The following is a 23,756-nucleotide window of genomic DNA, read 5'->3' on the forward strand; positions in this document are numbered from 1 at the left end:
CCCGATTTTATTTCATTAACAAGAAAATCCAAAACCATCAACATAATTATTCATTATTCATAAATACATAACGAGTTCTACAGTGTTCTTGTTCGCAAAACCATTAAAGTCCCCTAAAAAATAAAAAAGACTTACAACCGGCGATGATGTGGTGAGGTTGTGGTTGAATAAGAGGTATCTTTTTGAGTGTAAGTGACAGTGATGACGAGGCGAGCTTGTTGGTTGCAGAGGAGCCGAAGCGTTGTTATTGTTTTTGCAGAGGAGGAGTTTGAAAGTTTGAAAGTTTGAATAAATTTTGAAATTTCAAAGGGGTATAAATGGGGTAGGTGACGAATGGGGTGTCTTTGAAATTTTAAAAAATTAAGACACCTCTTGTTCAATTTTCACCTCTTTCTAGTCTCTCAGCATGTTTTTGAGGGAACCTTATAAATTTAACATGTTGAACTTAAAATTTCATTTCGTATAATCAACATATTATTAGTTTATAGTTTTACACATAATTGTACCTATTTTACTCATAAAACTTATACCTCGACAAAGGTACTTTAAATAAAAATAAAATGGCAACACTCATCTCAAACCAGTGACATATGAACTGTTAATTTGATGTTTGACCATTTACACTGCAGGAGAATCCATTTTATAAACTAAAACAATATTTTTTTATTACGGTTATAACCTGTTATTAATAAATACTATTAAGTACTACAAAAAACTACTGCAATGCAATTATTTTACATGGTTGCACTTCTCCACATCCAATTTTAAATTAAAATTAGATACTTAATCAATCAAAGAATGTTGATTTTTCAAACTTATTAAAATTGATTCAAAAGTCGTTTCATTTTCCATCAAAGCTTTTCAATCAAAAAAATCCTTTCATTTTAATGTTTCAGTAACAGGTGAACCCAAAAAGTTGCAATTTTCCAGTCTCTTGTCACTTTTATAAATCTCAAAAATGAAATTTTTCATAATACTACTAACCCTACTTATAAAAATAAGCACAATGCAGAGGAATGCAAAAAGAAGAAGTGTCAAGAAAGAAAAGTCTTCTTCTTTATATGAATCTCTTCCGAACCATGTTATAATAGAAATTATTGCAAAAGTTGCTTCATTTTCTTTAACGGATTTGATCAATGTCAAATGAAGGTATGTATATATATTTTTATATATATTCTATTTAGAAAAAAAAAAGTATAATTTTATTTTACTAACTGATTTAATTTTTATAGTTGCAAGTTATTTTTGGAAATCACAAATAAGCAATACATATATGAGAACTTAACATTGGCAGACTTTCCAATTCTAAGTGCATGGAATGTGAAGAAGATGGAATGGATAAATAATATTTTAGAGGTACATAGGGATTCCAGAAATAAAGAAGCCTTGTACCAAAAAGGCATGGTAATAATTAATTTAAGTTTTTTTTCGTATGTGTGTAAAATTTTACTGATAAACGTATTAATTTTATCGTTGTGTTTTTTTGAAGATGGACTTTTTCAGTAACAATAGTCCATAAAATAGAATGGAGTTGCTGGAGCATGCAGCAAAAAAAGGGCACCTTAAGGGATTGTATTCCATTGCCATAATATCAACCTTCAGGGGTGGTGAAGATGGAAGAAAGGGGGTAATGTTGCTCTGCAACATCAAAGAAAAGAATCCCCTTAACAATATGAGGGATTGCCGACGTGGTTTAAAAGAAATTTTAAAGTAAATATGGGTGCGTAATCCTTTATTTATGCAACCCAAACTACCCATTTGCTACACTGTTAACATCAATATCGCATTCGCAAAAATGGATGGCCAATGGATAGTGACGAGGAAGACTTCTTTTTTTATTGTCTTTTTTGTAGTTACGATCACGAAATTTCTATTATAGCTAAGCTTTATCCTTATTATAACTACATGTAATTTAGTTTGGAGTGATATTATTTCTTTTTGGGTTTAACATTATATGCATTGATTTAGAAAAATGGTTATATTAACAAGGTGCAACATGGCATCAGTATGTCGCAACTTGTGAGCATATGTTGCTACATATCACATTTATGTTGCAACTGGTGCATCATACATCACAATAGGTCATATTTATGTTGAAACTTTGGACTCATAGTTTGCACAAGAAGATTCGAATGTTGCAACTTTTGCATAATATATTGGACCATTTGCCTAACAAGTTGCAACAACTGCTCTCTATTTTTAGTAAAATTTTGAAACTTCATTATTTTTGCGGTCGGTTTATCAAATATATCACCTTATGGTTTTGACTTCTAAAATACAACACATTGTATTCAAAGTAGACTTCGGAAAGTTAGATGGGTAATAATATTTTGATATGCATATCTAATTTTTATAGTTATATTACAAAGTACTTGAACACTAAATCGCCACACATCTCATTTTAGTACTTTCAGAGTTTGTAAAGTAATACCTTCATTAGTGTAAACAATCATCTTGAATAGGCATGTATAAGCATCAGCTTCTCAGCTTCTTCCCCCTCCTGACATCATTAAAAAATAAGACAGTGAAGTGAAATAAATAAGAATAATAAATAAGACAACCAGCCACCTACAAGAGAAGCAATCTAAAGATACAGAAGGATTAGTCATTCAAGATGCAACAAAACTTGTGCAATGCAAAACATCCAACCTACTCTTAGCAGGCACAAATTAAGACACATAGTGGCCCTAAACAAAATATTGTGAAATATTTACAACCAAAACAAAAAAAAAATCTTAAAATAGAACAAAATATGGTCAGTGGGATGGAGACACTGTAGGAAGTCAATTTGGTGGGATTTGGGAGAGGGGCTTTGCTTTGGGAAGGAGGTCCATCAAGGCTTAGATATGATGGATGTGTTGTTCCTGTTGTGCCATCATCTCATTCTTGAAGGAGTCAACTTGTGCTTGGAAAGATCTAGTCGTTCCTTCAAGCGAGCATTCTCCTGTCATAGTTCAGCATTCCCTTTCAAGGAAGCATCCAAGGCCAACATAGATTGTGTCATTGGGCTAGTACTGTTCTTCCTTGCAGAAGCTGCTACACAGTCACATTCCTCCAATGTACACAGGGTAATCCTATCATTCTTTGTGGCAATTGATCCTTCGCGCAAAGGCAGCCCACAGCTCTTGAAAACCTGTGTTAACAAGAACCCATAAGCCAGCCCATGAGGGCCAGTTTTGGGTGAAGTAACCCTCCCCACAAGCTTTATTATAAGTTCAAGCAGATTTATTTTTTCATTAAAATCAAAGGCATTCATGATACTCATATCGCGAAATCTTGCCTCATGATGTCTTCTTCCCCTAGAAAGTACTTCCTTGTTTACTGTTTCAAATAAAAGTTTATGAAGAGGAGATATTTCTCCCTTCAACACCTTCCTCCCTACCCTGGTTTCGTTTCCCTGTGCGAACTTATTTGTGAGCATGCATTCGTCATCCTTTTTCCATACATATTCCTCAAAACTTGCGAATGGAAAAATCAAGATTTCACCTAACTTCTTACAATCAAATACTATATCTACTCCATTCACTTTGTTACTCACCACCAACCCATCAAATATTTTATAATTTGCATTAAAATTCGACAACTTTATTTTTATAGAACCGGGGATTTAAAGCCACAAACAAATGGTCCCATCCCTGAAAACTAAGCCTACCTAGTAAACTTTGAACAAATGAATTTGACAGTACCTCACTATCCAACACTCTTCCTTTCAGAAAGGTTTGGGTATCATAGTATGCATGAGGCCCTAATCGCAAAAACTTTTCATAATTTTTGTTTCTCCCAAATTGTGGAGTACATACCTCCTCCTCCTACTACTATTCATCAACATCTATTCTTTCTTCATCATCTTCAATATTTTTTTCCCTTTGGACAGACAGTACTATCCCCTATAAACGTTGTATACGATATTTCAATTCTCGATGAAAATAATATCTCTTATGTAGTTTAGGCATAACTTTTAATAGTTTGGTCCAAATTAGATGATTCAAATTTCTAAATAACCCAAACATCATTACCTACAACTTTTTTGAAGACCATATTTTATGTTTCAGAGGTTAAGTAGGTCAAATAAATTAATTATTGCAAGATATAGTGTTGTGATGAAATGGAGTATTTGTAAAAGAAAAATCATATTTCACTGTAGGATGCTCCAAATTAGTTTATTATTGAACGTCATGAAAATAGACTTCTAGAGAAACAATTTATATTAAGACACCAAGTCCTAATGAGGAAGTTATCTTTTCCAAACATAGCTTTGAAAAAGGATATTTCGTTAAAAAAAGGTTCATCTCACCAATCATGGAAAGATCTAGATCCATTTGACATTACCCATTACATCACAATCTTCCATTAAATTTTCAGATTTTTCTTTATAATTATTTTAATTATTGTTAGGTCCCTCATTCACATATATAAATACCCACCTTATTTTATCATTTTGTATATCAAGTTTTCTCAAGCAACTCTTCTCTCTATTTACTCTTTTACTCATTCTCAAAATAAAGTTTTAGTTCTTAGTAGTGTAGAAATACTATTCCGGTGATTCATATTCGCTGGATAGTACACAAAATGCTCTGGCGAGGAGAAAATGCTAGGATTTAAGAGTGTTTATTAAGTCCTTCGATTCTGAGTAACGCTTTGGATTTTAGGTATGTAAGATTTCAATGAGAGTGTTCCTTCTACTCTCATGCCTAAAGTATTTTGATTATATAATAAATTATGTTTATTTTCTTTAAACTTTACTCTAAGTTATGTGGATGTTTATCCATGGGTTCTTCCACCCATGTAGTCCAAACACTCTTTCAATTAATTCTCTTGATTTCAAGTAATATTTTCTTATGGATAATTCTTATTTTTACTTAATAGCACGAATCATGCTTAAACTAATGATTATTGATCTATTTTAATGCAATAAGATTTCATATGTATGAATTGATGGTTTGTAAGTAATTTCTCTATTTATCTCTTTAAACCTTCTTAAAATTCATGGTGGGTTGTTTAAAGCATGATTTTTAATTAATGGATTTCAAAGTATTTATACATATTCATTTACATACATGTTTAAAAGTTGAACTGATATGAACCCACCAAGTTTTACTATGTTTTGAATAACGTTTGACTTAAAAACTTTGACTCCAAATGAATATTTATGAAAGAAATGTCTATGATAAAAAGGGAGTCTTATAAAATAAAAGACTGATGAAATGCTATGAATGATGGATTCTTTATGCTATAAGGATAATTCTTGCATATTTGAATCACCAAATATTTTAATGAGCTATTCTACCGAATATCATATTTTGAATTCTCAAGCTATATGCTATGACTATTTTGAAATATTAAACTACTCCGTGGAATTGACTTAGCACCGAATGGTTCAATAAGGTGGGATTCGATAAGGAAATCCTAGTAGCAACCCTTTGTCTCATTAACTATGTGCCAACATAGGAGCCCTTGTAGGCTTAGGCTAATGGATCCATGAAAGCCCTTAAAGTTAAAGTTAAGGAAGTGAATGAAGTTGACAGAGTTCTACCCAATAAGTAGTCTCTCCGACCAACGTATGAGGTTATGTTGGATTTCATGTAATAGATCGCATGGTCTTAAATGTCGGTTATGGTCATTTTCCCAAAAAATAAATGTTTTAAAGGATATTTATATGATTGATTATGCATGCATTGCATTATATTTCATATTACATAAATGTTTTAATGTTTCCTCAATGTTCATGCATGCTTACATACTTAGTACATTCAAAGTACTAACGCATACTCTTTTGTCTATATGATATCACCATGTAGGGACTGATGCTCCTCCTCGTTCTCCTCCATGTGGCTAGTTGAGATTTCGTTTCAAGACTACTCTTGGTGAGTTCCCATGTTCTGGGAACAATACTCCTTTATCTTTATAGCTTATGATATTTTGAGATTTTTAGATACTTACTATGGCATTTCTTTCTATTATGATTGAGGGTGAGCTAGGGACTTGTCTTAGCCCCGTTAAATCTAAAAGTTAGTGGTATTATTGGACATATGTAAGTTGAAGATTTACTATTATGATTTCTGCTTGTTTATTTAATATCATTACCTATGAAAGGCTAAAAGAATGCTAAGAGGCTTATTTGAGGTACTTTCGGGTTCCTCATTTTCCATGTCACGTCTATGTCCTAAGCTTGGGTTATAACACAGATGAACTCACCGTAACTCCACTTTGTGAGTGCATCAACAGCCCTCTTTATGGTAAAAGGGACTAGTGGAGGAAGATATAGAGATGGAGTGGAAGACACGAAGGTTATGGATTTTTATTTGGTACTACACTTACATTTGAATATGATATCACCATCGTTATGCATGTCGACATTGCCAAGTGATGAGATTTTAGGCTCGGTAGGAGGAGAGATAGAGGATTCATGTTCACCGCATGACCAAGAGTAGTCAAGGTAATCTGATTGTTGAGGCGTATGAGAGGGTGGAGCTGTCATCTATTCTTTAGTGGGTGATTTTGGTGGTAATAATGGAAGTGTAGGCGATGGAGGAGAGATTTTTTTTCTTTCTTGATCAAGAAGAGGAAGATTGTCATGCCCCGGGAAGATATCCTAGACGTGACCAGCACTCGAAAGCCATTTCTGACCTTCAAGCGAACCACCTGATTCAGTCACACTATCATCCATTCATATTCACTCAGAGGAAGACTAAATCATAGACACACTATTCATAATAAAATAACCGAGGGCCAATTACTATCAACTCATCAAAACAGTTATAATAAGACTTCTCGAAAATAGAAGTCCAACCTTCCCACGCTCTAGTCTATGAAGCCTCTATCAAAGTATAGAAGGTGCCAATGACAAGCCCATGGCTACCAACAATCAAAATAAAGGAAACGACAACAAAACTATACAAGAAAGCTCAACATCCTCCGGAAACTAAGAGGACTCACCAACTGGCTGGGAGTGTATGTGGATCTTCAACGGAGCGCCGATTGATGATCTCTAGTACCTGTCTCTGTATCATGAAATGATGCAGGCCAAATGACGTCAGTACGTGGAATGTACGAGTATGTAAAATAGCCGGATAAAACAAACATCAAGAAAACATCAATATCAACTCAGGATCTCAACTCATATATATATACATAACAACTTACTCAAAGGTCCTACGTCTAACAAGAAGTGTTTTAGACCTTACCAAATCTCATGCCACTCAACTCAACTAACTCGAAATATTATCAAGACCTAAATGGGAGTTTCTCTTATTCGACAACCATCACATATGAGCCAATGATAGTACAACAATCAGACGTTGTTGCCACGTCCGTCCATACCTTGCCAGGACATGAACGCCTCCCTAATCATGGATACCATTGATTAGTCAACTCCTATCATTTTAGGATAATAAGATGGGAGACATCCGACTTTAACGGTTCGATCCCACGGGAAGCATCTGACTATAACGGTTCCATCCCTACCTACGTTGGTGGTGTAGTTTCTGGGGTTCGAGTATGGACTATACTCTTACCCACTTCGTTTCTCAATACTCCTCCTATGACTCCATGCTCATAAAACTCTCTCCAATCATCTCAAACAAGCCCTCAAGCTAGTTTCATGTGGGACATTGCAAACTCATTAACTCTATTCTCATTTCGACTCAATTAAGTCATAATGGCAAGTTCCATTTAAGACCTTGTCCACTCGTCAATTTTATCAAGCCTCATTTAGGTAAGCAATTATAACCTCTCCTTAGGACTCATCACAACTCTAAGGCTTTAACTCAACAATTCAAATAGAATAGCACATTTAAGAAAATTGACTCATGCAATACAATCATATGGTTAAAAAGATCAACAAAACATAATAACAAGTACTCTCCATCAACTCATACTAACATGAAGATTTTAGGAACTTCTTAGCTAAACAACATCAACACCAATAAAGTCAAATTAATAGGAGACAAAACTCATTCAAACATAAACCATACTAAGAAACTCCATTCTCATGGACCTCTAACCTCAAAGCAAGAGTAGGGCACATGGGTGAACTCAACCCATGTTTTGGATAGCCTTACATACCTTAGTGAAGACTTGAAGAAAACCTTGATGTTGGGTCTTCAATGGAGAACTCGAATCTTGAAGCTCTTGGAACTCTTGTTTTTGGAAATGGAGAAGAAAAAGAAGAGAGATAGAGAAAGACTCCTAGGGCTTTTAGAGGGAGAGAGCTGGAAATTATGATCCCAAAATGACCAAGGGTGATACATATATAATTTGGGTAAATTCCCAAATTGCCCCTCCTCAAAAGTTCTGAAAATAGGCTAAACATACTTCCCGGCGCAATAGTGGCTCATTGCGCCAGTGCAGCGCCATGCCGATTTCGCGCCAAGGACCAAACTACTGAGGCACATTCTTGGTGCGATAGTGGCGCATCGCGCCCTTACAGTGCCAAGGCCATATTTTCTGGGTTCTGGAAATTTAGCCTGAAAAACCCTGCACACCTTGTAGTGGCACGCCGCACCAGGGACCAAACTACTGAGGCATGTTCCTGGCGCGATAGTGGCGCATCGCGCCACTGCGGCGCCAAGCCTAAATTTCCAGTAGTTGAACCCCAAGCCTGAAAATCCCTGCTGTGCGAGTTCATCCTAGGATCGACATATCTTTTGACTCCAAACTCTAAAAGTTGCATTCTTGGTGATGTTGGAAAGAAGACTCGATAACCTTTAATTTGATGGGTCATGGGCCACCCAGATTGTCGTCTTTCAAAAGATAGGGTCATTACAAGTCGACCCCATACAGAACTCATCCTAACTTAGTTACGACGAACCTTTTTGGACTTAGCTTGGTCCTAGGGTTCCTCTGTGACCCCACATTGCCTCCAACACTATTCAATTACTCAGGGACTCATCTTAACTCAAGCACATACTTCAAAATAATTGAGTTAGACCCTATACGTGTACAAGGAAGGTCTGAATCGTAGAGAAATATTTTGAGGGGTGTTACATTATCTCCCCCTTGGGATCATTCGTCCTCGAATGACGAGCAACCAAGAATGGACTCGGGGTACAAATCACAATAAAAATTTCAGTCATTCAACCAATCAAATTCTCAAGCAATTATCAATCAAGACTCAAAATGCACAAATGAATTCAAGTCAAGGAAATGGGCATTACCTTCAACATTCTCATCGGTAGGCACGAATAGATGTGGATATTTAGATTTCATGGATTCCTCCGCTTCCCATGTGGATTCCTCAACAAATTAGTTTCTCCACAGGACCTTGACTGAGGCGACCTCTTTGTTCCTCAATTTGCGAATTTGGCGATCAAGAATTTGGACCGGGACCTCTTCATAAGTCAAGCTATCCTTAATTCCAATGCTATCAATAGGGACTACCAACGAGGGATCGCCCAAGCACTTTTTCAACATCGAAACATGGAATATCGGATGAATAGAGGATAACTTTGAGGGTAACTACAACTCGTAGGCAACACTCCTAATCCGCCTCGAAATTTGGTAAGGACAGATATATCAGGGACTAAGCTTCCCCTTCCTCCTGAACCTCATGACTCCCTTCATGGGTGAAACTTTCAAGTATACCCAGTCACCTACCTCAAACTCTAAGTCTCTTCTCCTCACATCGGTGTAAGATTTTTGGCGGCTTTGGGCTGTCTTTAGCCTCTCTTGAATAACTCTCACCTTCTCCATGGATTGGTGAACAAAATCAGGCCCAATCAACTCAACTTCACCAACCTCAAACCATCCAATTGGTGATCTACACCTCCTCCTATACAAAGCTTCATAAGGAGCCATTTGAATGCTTACATAATAGCTATTAGTATATGCAAACTCTATGAGAGGTAAGTGATCATCCCAATTTCCTTTGAAGTCGAGCACATATGCCCTCAATATATCTTTTAATGTCTGGATGGTGCGCTCTGCTTGGACATTTGTCTGGGGATGAAAAGTCGTACTCAAGTTCACCTTCGAACCTAATCCCTTCTGAAAGGATTTCCAAAATTGGGAAGTGAATTGGGCTCCTCTGTCTGAGATGATAGACAAAGGGACCCCATGTAATCTGACAATCTCCTGTATATATAATTTCGCATAATCCTCTGCAGTGTCTGTAGTCTTAACTGCCAAGAAGTGAGCTGATTTCATCATTTTATCCACAATTACCCAATCGAATCGTGTTGCTTTCGGGACCTCGGTAAACCCGTAATAAAGTTCATGTTGATCATCTCTCACTTCTATTCCAGAATTTCTATGTTTTGAGCTAAACCACATGGCCTTTGATGCTCAACCTTCACCTGTTGGCAATTCGGGCACTTGGAAACAAATTCCGCAATATCTCTCTTCATGCCACTCCACCAATAGATTTTCATCAAGTCATGGTACATTTTTGTAGAGCCCAGATGAATAGAGTATCTGGAACTATGCGCTTCGGCCATAATCCTCTCTCGAACATCATCGACATCAGGTACACACAACCTATTTTGGTACCTCAACACACTATCTCCCCCTTTGGTAAAAACCATTACCATTTGTTTGTGAACAACTCCGTTCAATTTGAGAAGGACGGGATCTTGGTCTTGTTTCTCCTTTACCTCTGCCATAAGTGAGGATGTAGACCCATCCTGAACAGTAACTCCGCCTTCATTGTTCTCTTCCAGAAGAACTCCCAATCGTGCTAATCTATGTACCTCCTTTGCCAATTCCCTCCTTCCCTCCTCTACATGGGCAGTGCTACCCATAGACAACCTGCTAAGAGTATCAGCAATAACATTAGCTTTACCTGGATGGTACAGGATGCTCATGTCGTAGTCCTTAAGTAGCTTGAGCCACCTTCTTTGCCTCAGGTTGAGTTTCCTCCGGCTGAAGACATATTGTAAGCTCTTATGATCGGTGAATATGTCAACGTGCACTCCATACAAGTAGTGGCGCCAAATTTTAAGGTCAAATACCACAGCTGCCAGTTCAAGGTCATGAGTTGGGTAATTCCTCTCATGAACCTTAAGCTGTCTTAAAGCATAGGCTATCACCTTCCCCTTTTGCATCAACACACAAGCCAAACCAATTCTGGATGCATCACAATAGACCACAAAGCCCTCTTTTCCATCGGGCAAGGTCAAAACAGGAGCAGTGGTTAGCTTGGCCTTCAGTTTCTAGAAACTCTCCTCACAAGCATCAGACAATTGGAACTTAGCCTTCTTTTGGGTCCGCTTAGTCAATGGTGATGATATGGATGAGAATCCCTCTATAAACCTTCGATAATAGCCGGCCAAACCCAAGAAGCTTCTTATCTCCGTCGGGGATGTGGGTCTGGGCCAATTCTTCACAGCTTCAATCTTCTGGGCGTCAACCTGAATACCATCTCTAGATACAATATGGCCTAAGAAGGCCACTGATGCAAGCCAAAATTCACATTTAGAGAACTTTGCATACAATATTTGGTCTCTCAAAGTTTGTAAAACGACTCTAAGATGATAGGCGTGCTTCTCTTCATTCTTAGAGTAGACCAGAATATCATCTATGAATACAATCACAAACATATCAAGATATGGTTTAAACACTCGGTTCAGGAGATCTATGAAAGCTGCGGGGGCATTTGTCAACCCAAAGGACATGACCAAAAATTCAAAGTGGCCATAACGAGTCCGAAAAGCGGTCTTTGGAATATCACACTCCCTCACCTTCAACTGATGGTAGCCGGATCTCAGGTCTATCTTTGAGAAACAAGTGGCACCCTAAAGTTGGTCGAATAAGTCATCTATTCTAGGGAGAGGGTACTTATTCTTTATGGTGACCTTGTTCAGCTGCCTGTAATCAATGCACATCCTAAGGTACCCATCTTTCTTTCGCACAAATAAGACCGGGGCACCCCACGGTGAGATACTCGTTCTAATGAATCTCTTATCTAAAAAGTCCTTCAACTGTTCTTTCACCTCTTTCAACTTGGCTGGAGCCATTCTATATAGAGGGATTGAGATAGGCTGGGTATCAGGAAGAACATCAATCCCGAAGTCAATCTCGCTATCAGGAGGGACTTCAGGCAGATCCTTGGGAAAGACGTCGGGAAACTCATTGACAATCGGGACCGACTCAAGAGATGGAGACTCAACATTGTCATCTTTCACTCGGACAATGTGATAGATACACCCCTTTGAAATTAGCTTCCTGGCCTTAAGGTAAGAAATAAACTTACCCTTAGGCATAACAGTACTACCCCTCAACTCTATGACAGCTTCGTTCGGGAATTTCAACTTGACAACCTGAGTTCTACAATCAATAGAGGCATAACAGACATAAATCCAGTCCATGCCAAGGATCACATCAAAATCAACCATGTCCAACTCAACTAGGTCAGCCAAGGTATCCCTGCGATGAATTGACACAGTGCAATCTCTATAGACTCTCTCAGCTAAGACAGAATCACCGACCAAAGTAGCTACACTAAAAGGCTCAAAAAGGCATTCAGGAATTTTATTGAATTTACTAGCCATGTAAGGAGTTACAAAGGATAGTGTGGCACCCGGATCCATCAAAACATAACAGTCAAGATAAGAGACTCAAATCATACCCATCACGACGTTTGGAGAGTTCTCTTGATCTTGGCGACTACCCATGGCATATAAACGGTTTATACCTCCGCTGGTGCCGGAAGTAGTGCCCCTCTAATTACCTCTAACCGGTGGTGCAGTGGTAGAATGCTGGGCTCTGTTTTCCCCTATTGGACACTCTCTCTAAAAATGGTCCATTTGGCCGCATTTATAACAACCAACCCTTCCCGCTCTGCACTCCCCCAAGTGGAGCCTACCGCACTTTCCGCATGGTGTCTTCCCTCTCAAACCTTGACTCATACTAGTCTGGGATTGAGAACCCTAGGGTCTGAAACTCTGGCAACTCTGTCCCTACCGATCATACCTATTCTGTGGCATAGGTGCACTTGCTGTGGATGAGGCATAGTTGGGAGGCCTCTTCTAGAAGAAGGACCTATTGCCCTTGTTTTGCCTCTGTTCATCCTCATGGCCTGCTGATCTTGCCTTCTTGCTCATATGCTCCTCTCTGTCTTTCTTCTTCTCATCCTCCACATGTTGAGCATACACCATTAATCTGGATATATCCATATCCGAGATCAACAATGCTGCTTTGTATTCCCTCTTCACATGCCTCCCTAATTCTGAGACGAACTTCCTCATCTTTGACCTCACATCTGGGATCATTTCTGAAGCATACCTAGACAGCTGGATGAACTTCAGGCCATACTCCTTAACAGCCATGCCTTCTTGTTTCAGATTTACAAACTCCTCCACCTTCGCTTCCCTCAATTCTCGGGGAAAGAAGTGGTCAAGAAAAGCTCCTTCAAATTCATCCCACATAGCAGGTTCAGCATCCTCACCTATACCTTGTTCCCATTGGTTATACCAAATATTTGCCACATCCTTGAGTTGATAAACCACTAACTCAACCCCCTCAATATTCGTAGCATGCATAGCTTTCAAAATTTTCCACATCTCATCGATAAAATTTTGGGGGTCTTCATCAACCTTAGAACCCGTGAATGCCGGCGGATTCATTCTCAGAAATTATCTAATTCTAGTGGCAGCAGATGGCTCTTGGGAACTAGAGCTAAGATTGGCCAACTCTAATTATTGTTTTGGGCAACCACTAATTGAGTGAGCATTGCAATTGCCCCTCGAAATTCTGCCTCTGATGTGGGCGCAGGCGGAGTAGTAGGCACTTGAGGTGCCTCCACATACCTCGCAGGTCGGCCTCTAGCCCTTGCTGGGCGTACCTCTGACTGGGGCATCTCGGGGTTATCAACATTCCTTTGGCTAGTCGTACGCTTAGGAGGGATTATCTATAACGCATAAACGCATGAATTAGAAAGGAGTTTTATAGAGTTTAACTCTATCACACGAATTCAGAGTATGAAAGAAGTGAAACAATTCCTAATGTCTTATAGCCTCCTGCTTATAAGTGTGGTACACAACACACCCATAAGCAAGACTCTACTAGACACGGCTTCATAGACTCCCTAGGACTCTTGAACTCTGTGCTCTGATACCATGTTTGTCACACTCTAGGAGGGTACCCTAGACGTGACCAGCACTCGAAAGCCATTTCTGACCTTCAAGCGAACCACCTGATTCAGTCACACTATCATCCATTCATATTCACTCAGAGGAAGACTAAATCATAGACACACTATTCATAATAAAAGAACCGAGGGCCAATTACTATCAACTCATCAAAACAGTTATAATAAGACTTCTCGAAAATAGAAGTCCAACCTTCCCACGCTCTAGTCTATGAAGCTTCTATCAAAGTATAGAAGGTGCCAATGACAAGCCCATGGCTACCAATAATCAAAATAAAGGAAACGACAACAAAACTATACAAGAAAGCTCAACATCCTCCGGAAACTAAGAGGACTCACCAACTGGCTGGGAGTGTATGTGGATCTTCAACGGAGCGCCGATTGATGATCTCTAGTACCTGTCTCTGCATCATGAAATGATGCAGGCCAAATGACGTCAGTACGTGGAATGTACGAGTATGTAAAATAGCCGGATAAAACAAACATCAAGAAAACATCAATATCAACTCAGGATCTCAACTCATATATATATATATAACAACTTACTCAAAGGTCCTACGTCTAACAAGAAGTGTTTTAGACCTTACCAAATCTCATGCCACTCAACTCAACTAACTCGAAATACTATCAAGACCTAAATGGGAGTTTCTCTTATTCGACAACCATCACCTATGAGCCAATGATAGTACAACAATCAGACGTTGTTGCCACGTCCGTCCATACCTTGCCAGGGCATGAACGCCTCCCTAATCATGGATACCATTGATTAGTCAACTCCTATCATTTTAGGATAATAAGATGGGAGACATCCGACTTTAACGGTTCGATCCCATGGGAAGCATCTGACTATAACGGTTCCATCCCTACCTACGTTGGTGGCGTAGTTTCTGGGGTTCGAGTATGGACTATACTCTTACCCACTTCGTTGCTCAATACTCCTCCTATGACTCCATGCTCATAAAACTCTCTCCAATCATCTCAAACAAGCCCTCAGGCTAGTTTCATGTGGGACATTGCCAACTCATCAACTCTATTCTCATTTCGACTCAATTAAGTCATAATGGCAAGTTACATTTAAGACCTCGTCTACTCGTCAATTCTATCAAGCCTCATTTAGGTAAGCAGTTATAACCTCTCCTTAGGACTCATCACAACTCTAAGGCTTTAACTCAACAATTCAAGTAGAATAGTACATTCAAGAAAATTGACTCATGCAACACAATCACATGGTTAAAAAGATCAACAAAACATAATAACAAGTAATCTCCATCAACTCATACTAACATGAAGATTTTAGGAACTTCTTAGCTAAACAACATCAACACCAATAAAGTCAAATTAATAGGAGACAAAACTCATTCAAACATAAACCATACTAAGAAACTCCATTTTCATGGACCTCTAACCTCAAAGCAAGAGTAGGGCACATGGGTGGACTCAACCCATGTTTTGAATAGCCTTACATACCTTAGTGAAGACTTAAAGAAAACCTTGATGTTGGGTCTTCAATGGAGAACTCGAATCTTGAAGCTCTTGAAACTCTTCTTGTTGGAAATGGAGAAGAAGAAGAAGAGAGAGAGAGAGAGACTCCTAGGGCTTTTAGAGAGAGAGAGCTAGAAATTATGATCCCAAAATGACCAAGGGTGATATATATATAATTTGGGTAAATTCCCAAATTGCCCCTCCTCAAAAGTTTTGAAAATAGGCCAAAAATGCTCCCGGCGCGATAGTGGCGCGTCGCGCCAGTGCAGCGCCAGGCCGATTTCGCGCCAAGGACCAAACTACTGAGGCACATTCTTGGCGCGATAGTGGCGCGTCGCGCCCTTACAGCGCCAAGGCCATATTTTCTGGGTTCTGGAAATTTGGCCTGAAAAACCCTGCACACCTCGTAGTTAAACCCCAGGCCTGAAAATCCCTGCTGTGCTAGTTCATCTTAGGATCGACATATCTTTTGACTCCAAACTCTAAAAGTTACATTCTTGGTGGCGTTGGAAAGAAGACTCGACGACCTTTAATTTGATGGGTCGTGGGCCACCCAGATTGTCTTCTTTCAAAAGATAGGGTCATTAGAAGTCGACCCCATACACGAATACATCCTAACTTAGCCACGACGAACCCTTTTGGGCTTAGCTTGGTCCTAGGGGTCCTCTGTGACCCTACATTGCCTCCAACACTCTTCAATTACTCAGGAACTCATCTTAACTCAAGCACATACTTCAAAATAATTGAGTTAGACCCTACACGTGTACAAGAAAGGTCCGAATCTTAGGAAAAATTTTTGAGGGGTGTTACGAAGATGGACGAGTTGCATGTGGAAAAAAGTGATAGGGTGGGGGGAGTTGAAATGACGGTTGTCAGTTTTTAAAAGTGAGGTAATCATGAACGCACAGAGTTATGAATTTTCCGCTGTATAAATTAAATGTCTCGCTTTATGAAAACAATAAGTTACAAATTCTAACTCATAAGTAGGACAAGAAGACTCAAATGTTGCAACAAATGCTTTTTATTTTGAATTAACTTTTTAAAATTTATCAAAATGTTATTACATCACTTTACAGTTATATTCAATGTTAATTAATTTCAAATAACTTTAACGATCTACAAGTTTACTTCCGAAATTTAAATGAGTAATAATTATGATGTGCAAATCTAATTTTTAAAATGATAATAAAAAGTACTTTCAACTTTAAATTTCCATATCTTGTATAAATTAGAAAATTTAAAATTAAGTTTGGAGTACATAACTAATTTTATAAACAACTGTTTTTATTTGGTAAGTAAATTTTATTTACCAAAATAAAGTGTTACAAAACAGCAAAGCAGCAGACTTGAATAAATCGGCCCCAAGTCTTGCTAAGATCATAACCTCATACTTTTCCCTATTTTGTAATACACTTTACGAAGGATAATCATTCAGTTCTTGTAGTTTACTATTTAATCTAGCGATTTGGGATCCTCTACCATGCACCTCGCATATGATCTATCTAAGTATGGTCTCATCATTCCTCATTTTTTGTTGGAAAATCTTGCAATTGCGCTCCATCCATAAGTGATAAATGGCTCCTGCCATTGTCATCCGGTAAATCTGTGTTATACTACCCCTACCTTTCATGTGTTGTATTGCCCATGGTACTTCATAAATCTGTGTTATACTACCCCTACCTTTCATGTGTTGTATTGCCCATGGTACTTCATCCTTTCAATTTAATATTGATCTTTGTATTCCCTGCCATGCTAACAACTTTGTCCATATACAGGCTATGATTGAACATTTAAAGAAAAAGTGGTCAATATCCCCATCTTCTGGCTGACACAAGGAACTGGTCTTGTTAGTTACAATCCCCCATTCTGCAAGTCTAGTCTTTGTTGAGAGTCTCCTATTCAGTGCAATATACAGCATAAATATCCACTTAGGTGCTCCATAGTTATTCCAGGCCAGCTTTCTCCAGTTTACTTTCACCATATTGCTTTAATCGTTATTTGTTATTTGTATTTATTTGTTATCTATTCGTTATTTGTTTTTTGTTTTTCTCATAAAGCTTTTAATTTCCTATTCTTATCTAACATTTTTTTTATGCATTTATGCTTTTACTGAGCCGAGGGTCTCCAGGAAACAGCCGTCCTACCTTGGTAAGAGTAAGGTCTGCGTACATTCTACCCTCCCCAGACCCCATGTTATGGGATTTCACTGGGATGTTGTTGTTGTTGTTGTTGTAGCAATAGTGTTTGTTCATTATAACCAGCAGCTTGCAGGTACTTTTAGGCCTTTAGAATTCTCTGCATAAGCCAAGATGCTTGTTTAGCCTGAATGCCTCATATTCCTTCTTTCCCATAATAGTTATGTATCCATTCCACCCATAGTTTATCTTTCTTCTTACATAATTTCCATAAAAGTTTACCTATTGCAACATTATTCTATGTGTATACATCAAGAAAATTCAATCCTCCATTTGCCTTTGGCCAATATAACTTTTCCCAACCAATAAGTTCCTTTTTGGATGCTTCTACATTTCCAATCCATAGAAAATTCCTGCATATACTCTCAACAGCTTGTAATATCTTTTTAGGCAAAGCAAAAACTTGTGCCTAGAAGATCTGAATGGAAAAGAGGACAGTTTTAACAAGTTGAGCTCTTCCAGCATAAGATAAGAACTTAGTAGTACAGTTGGTCACTATGCTCAACATCTTATTTATATGGGATTTACATTGGACGTCACCCCCAAATATCTAATAGGTAACCCCCCTTTCACAAATTGTAATTCCTGCAAAATTTGATCATAAATTAACTGTTATATACCTCCAAAATAAACATTGGTTTTGTCAACATTAGCCTCCAGGCCTGCAGCATTAGAAAAGATCATAAAACACTTATATAGACTCCCTACTGATTTAATGTCACCTCGGCAGAACATCAGCAAAGCTTAACTGAATAATTTTTTATTTCTTACACCCGGTATGATAGTGGAATGCAGGATTTGTATGCAAACTTTTAAGTATCCTTGTGAGATAGTCCATAGACAACACAAATTGCTTGGAAAGGTTTAGTAGCTTTCCCATTGACAAGAAAAGAATATGTTACAGTGGTGACACACTTCAAAATCCATTTGATCATTATTGTTGGGAATTTCATTTCATATAAGACTTGTTCCAGGAAGCTCCACTCAAAAGAGTCATAAGCCTTCTTCATATCCACCTTTATCATACACCTTGTAGAAAACACCTTTCCTACCATAGCATTTCACTAATTCATGGATTAATATGATGTTATCATTAATTTCTATACCTGGCACAAAGGCTGATTGATTAGGATCAACTATGGAGCTCATCACCATCTGCATCCTTGTTGTGATCACCTTTGAAATGATCTTATAAATAGTAGTACAACATGAAATAGGCCTATACTCACCATTTTTTGTAGGATTGGTAACTTTTGGAATGAGAGTAATTATTGTACAGTTTATGGGTGGATACATGTGTCCTATGTCAAAAAACTTCAGCATTTGTAATATTTTCCCCTACTACTGCCCAAGACTTCTTAGAAAATACAGCATTAAATCCATCATGTCTTGGAGCCTTCATATCACTAATAGGATTAAGTGTTTTTTCCATCTTCTCCCTTGTCACCTTTGGTTCTAAGAATGCTTCTTGGTCCCTGGTCAGTGTATTTCCATTCCTCATCATAATGTTGTTCATACTTGGCAATGTCTGAGCAGCCTTGCCTAGTAGGTTCTTATAGAATGTACTCACTTCCAATTCTATTTCTTCATGTGTCTGAGCTTCGGTACTATCTAGTGTCATAAGAGTAGTTATGATGCTTTGGGCCACCTACTCTTTATGTGTGCAAAGAAATAAGCAGTATTTTCATCTCCTAACTTCAGCCATTGGATTCTGGAGTTCTGTTTCCGAGCACTTTCTTTAATCAAGCACCACTTTTCTAATTTTAACCGTAGCCCTTTTTTATGTTGTCTATTATGCGTTACTGCACTAGGATCCCTCATGATATCCTGTATACATTGTAGTTTCTCTCGTATGTCTTTAAATTTATTGCTCACCCCTTTGAACTCAGTATATTAAGCTGCTTAAGACTTTCTTTCACCTTTTTGAGCCTTTGCCATATTGCTCTTAAGTCCCCTTTATGACCTCTCTTCCATGCTATCGTTACTTTTTGCAGGAACTCTGGATGTTCAGCAATACAGTTGAAAAACTTAAAGGATTTGTGACTTACTCTCATACTACCATCCAACTCCATGATAAGAGGAGAGTGATCAAAGGTCCCCTAGATGCATGGCCATTATCTCTAACTGACTCATATTCAACATCCTTTATTCATTAACCACAACTCTATCTATCTTACTGCAAGTACGACCATTAGACCATGTATAAGTTCTTCCAACTATTCTAACCTCTTCCATTCCAGTATCAGTCAAGAATTCAGTGAAACCCCTAACTTCCACCTCCTAGATTGGATTAACTTGAGTTTTATCATCAACTAATAATACAACATTAAAATCTCCCATACATATTAGAGGTTCATGTATACTTGTAAACACCTGCTTCATATCTTCCCACATTTTAAGTCTATCATGAATAGTATGCAGCCCATAAATTGCCACCAAATGGAAGGTCCTATTGTTTCTCTTCACTGCCACTCTACTGTGAATATATTGATTAGATTTAGTGAGTATCATGCAATCAATCAACTGAGTATCCCATACTAGCCATATTCTTCCCCTATCAGTGAATTCAAAGTTTGCTTTCCACTTCCATCCTTATGTTATTTTCTGTATAACTTTGTTAGCTAATTTCTCCTTTACATTATGTTCTAATAGTGCCATAATTCCTACTTTATTCTCCTTCATAAACAATTGAATCTCCTTTTGTTTAAGAATTTTATTTACTCCTCTTATGTTCCACATAACTAATTTCATATTCTTATTTCAGGAAAAGTATCTCCACTCCCACCTACTCCTCCCCATTGATCTCTTATCCCACTAGTTGTGCCCTATTCATATACTACCAATGGTTGAAATCCATTTGTCATCTGCACCTTTTGAGTATTACTCTGTGCTCCTGGGCTTCCTCTTGCTATTACTTGTGGGAAACTTGTTGCCATGCTTCTACAACTTCATTAATAGCCTCCTCAGTATTATCATTGGGTTCTGTAACAGGTTGTGGGATCACTTTAGCAACTTCTTGTTTCTAAAGCCATTTGCTAACCAACTTAGGAGCTGGTGTAGGTCGAAAGCCCTCCTTCATGTTACATTTGTTTCCTACCTGCAAACATTTAGTACAACAGTCTGGTATCCATTCATATTGTATTACTTGCTCAAAAACTCTCCCATTTGGGTCCTCCACCTTTAGTTTTTTTGCCAGCTCCCTGGCAACATCTGTTTCTACTAAAACCCTCGCATAAGAGATTCTATCAATCTTCATAGTACATTCATCAACATATAATGGTACCCCTATACCACTGCTAATTCTACTAAAAGAATCCATGCTCCAGCAATTCAGTGGTAAATTTGGGTATTTCACCCAAATTGGGACTATCTGCAACACCTCCCTATTGAAATTAAAATCAACACTACACACCTTAATTATAATAGGCTTATTTTTCATTATATGTGGCCCTGAGGACAATACTTCATTTTTATCATCCAAGCTAGCAAACAGAACTAAAAAATAACCATCATTGTGATAATAAACCTTTGGTTTACTAACAGTGTTTACCAGAGTAGAAATATACCTTTCAATTGCAGCAATTGTAGGAGATTCCCTTACCACATAAAGGATGAGGGCTTGTTTCCATTCCTTTGTAGCCTTGTCTACTTCATCCTTCTTTAGCTCTATGACCTTTTTCCCATTTTTCATTTCTAAATTAACATTGCTTAGACTCATTCCTTTAGCTGAAAATCGGTTCGAGTTAAAAAAAATTGCCCATTTTTTCTCTGGTTCCTTATTCATCTCTAATTTTCTCTGTGTTGTTCCTCGTGAACTTTTTTCTATGATCTCCATAGTTTGATTTTTGCTCGTTCCATCTTGAGATTTACTCACTGAGCAGAGTGTTAGCTGCATTATCTCATTAGTTCTAGGGGTGACCTCCTTCAAAGCAAAGGGAGGCCACTGTTCCATTGATTCCTTACCCTGTGTCTCTTCACTTCCTACTTGTGTTTCCAGATATATGCTCTCCACACCTTTAGGATTCACCACCATCTTCAGTACTTCCATCATCTTCCTTCCCCTCGCCATTTCGATAAGTGTGTGCACATTAGCTGAATCAGGCTAGCATGCATCGAGAGAGAATTCCTTTGTAATAGACAATTGTTTTCCTTATTATAACTACATGTAATTTATTTTGGAGTGTTATTATTACTTTTTTTTGTTAACATTATGTGGATTGATGAACAAGTTGTAGCAGGTCATGAATATGTCGCAACTTGTTATGTTGCATCTTTGGACTCACAAATCTCACAGGAAGACTAGAATGTTGTAACTTGTGAATAATATGTTGGACCATTTGCCTGATAAGTTGCAACAAATTCTCTTTGATTTTCAATTAACTTTTTAAAGTTTAGTATTTTTGCGGTCAGTTTATCATCAAATATATCACTTTATAGTTTGACTTCTAATATATAACACACCATATTAAAAGTTAATTATTTCAAATTACTTTTACATTATATAAGTTGAATTCGGAAAGTTAGATGATTAATAACTCTTATGTGCAAATCTAATTTTTAAAAAATGAAATTACAAAATATTTGGAACTTTAAATCGCCATACATCTTCTATAAATTAGATAATTTAAAAATTAAGGCTTATTAATGAGTTCTAAATAACAAAATGTCTAAATGGTACAAAATATAAGTACAAAATATTGATTTGCACATAATAACTTACTTACACAAACATTGAGTATTTACCAATACAAAAAACATACAAACATAAGCACTTAAAAACCTCCCACCATGTCTTCCCCAGCAAACAATCTAACATCAACACAAAAAGACTTAAAAACATTACGATTTCCCATCATGCCACCCTCCGGCAAACGAATATTGCGAGGTCTCTTGCTTAACCCGTTTAGCCAACCCCTCACCACATCCTACACCACCACCTTCCGTGGTCAGATTCCTAACTTCTTTAGCCAAGTTAATGTATTTATGCATCAATGTCCACATATCCTACCTAAGCTTCTCCAAACTTCATTTCAGGATATCGAGTTCACTCCTATGGAGTTCTTTCTCCCAGACGGGATCACTTTCCATAGCGCATTTCATGAAAAATTGTTTGCCCTTAAGGAGTTACTTCTCCCAAACTATCTCAGACCGAGATGTAGAAGCATCCTTATTTTTATATGTTAGGAAAGACATGGTTAGATTTATGGATAGAGAGTACAGAAAAATTCAGCTTTCAATATAGAAGAGGAATGAGGGTTGAGTGTATTTATTGTGGCTAAACCGCCATTTTGGTTGTGTTCAGGTTTGACCAAGATGACCTTCTAAAATGAGTTGTCAGGAATTTATTAAAGGATCCCCTTTACCCATAAATCTACCAAATCCAAGATGATTTGTATTTATTACTCACCTATAGTGCAAGCCTCTTTAGCGTGAAGCAACTAGCAATGGCTTGGCCCCTTGTTTTTTTGGGGGCCTCATATTTATAAAAACAATTATTTTTACAAATATAAAATTAATTTAAAATGTGAAGCATATGAATATTTTTGACTCTTCATTTGTGGTAAACATGTCTTAATCACGAACTTATTTTAATATAATGTAACTAATATATTGGAAGGGATCCATCTAGATCTTGATTCACTTTTCTATTTTTATCTCTTTTTTCTGTTGCTTTTAATCATTTAGTAGTCCTACAATGAGTTATTACGATTAATGTGTTGCAACATATGCTCGTATGTTGTGGCATGTGACTAATATTATCACGACCCAATCTAGGGCCTAGTCGTAATACGGTAATCCAATCAAGCCTCTTGTACATATCATAATCATACACAAGATAAAATATAAAAGCAAAAACATCATAAGAGAGTCTAAAACCATGAATAGAAATTTGAAAATGTCTTATGACAACATAGACGCAAACATATGTCCAACTAGATGTGTCTAAACATGAGTATGGGCGGGAGCTAAGACATGTCCCTAGATCACCCTCAATA

At 37.6% G+C, this 23,756-nt stretch overlaps 1 protein-coding gene across 1 annotated transcript; it reads right to left on the bottom strand.

Annotated features, from left to right (window-relative positions):
* Positions 1–2,237: 2,237 nt before the first annotated feature.
* LOC129871331 (uncharacterized) lies at positions 2,238–21,933 on the bottom strand. The gene is made up of 2 exons (XM_055946229.1): positions 21,327–21,933; positions 2,238–2,500 (listed from the first exon to the last, which is right to left on the bottom strand). Exons 1-2 carry the CDS (start codon positions 21,827–21,829, stop codon positions 2,476–2,478), a joined length of 528 nt encoding a protein of 175 aa, XP_055802204.1. The 5' UTR covers positions 21,830–21,933; the 3' UTR covers positions 2,238–2,475.
* Between the last annotated feature and the right edge of the window lie 1,823 nt (positions 21,934–23,756).

The sequence above is a fragment of the Solanum dulcamara genome, chromosome 10, assembly GCF_947179165.1.
Source record: "Solanum dulcamara chromosome 10, daSolDulc1.2, whole genome shotgun sequence".
NCBI lineage: Eukaryota > Viridiplantae > Streptophyta > Magnoliopsida > Solanales > Solanaceae > Solanum > Solanum dulcamara.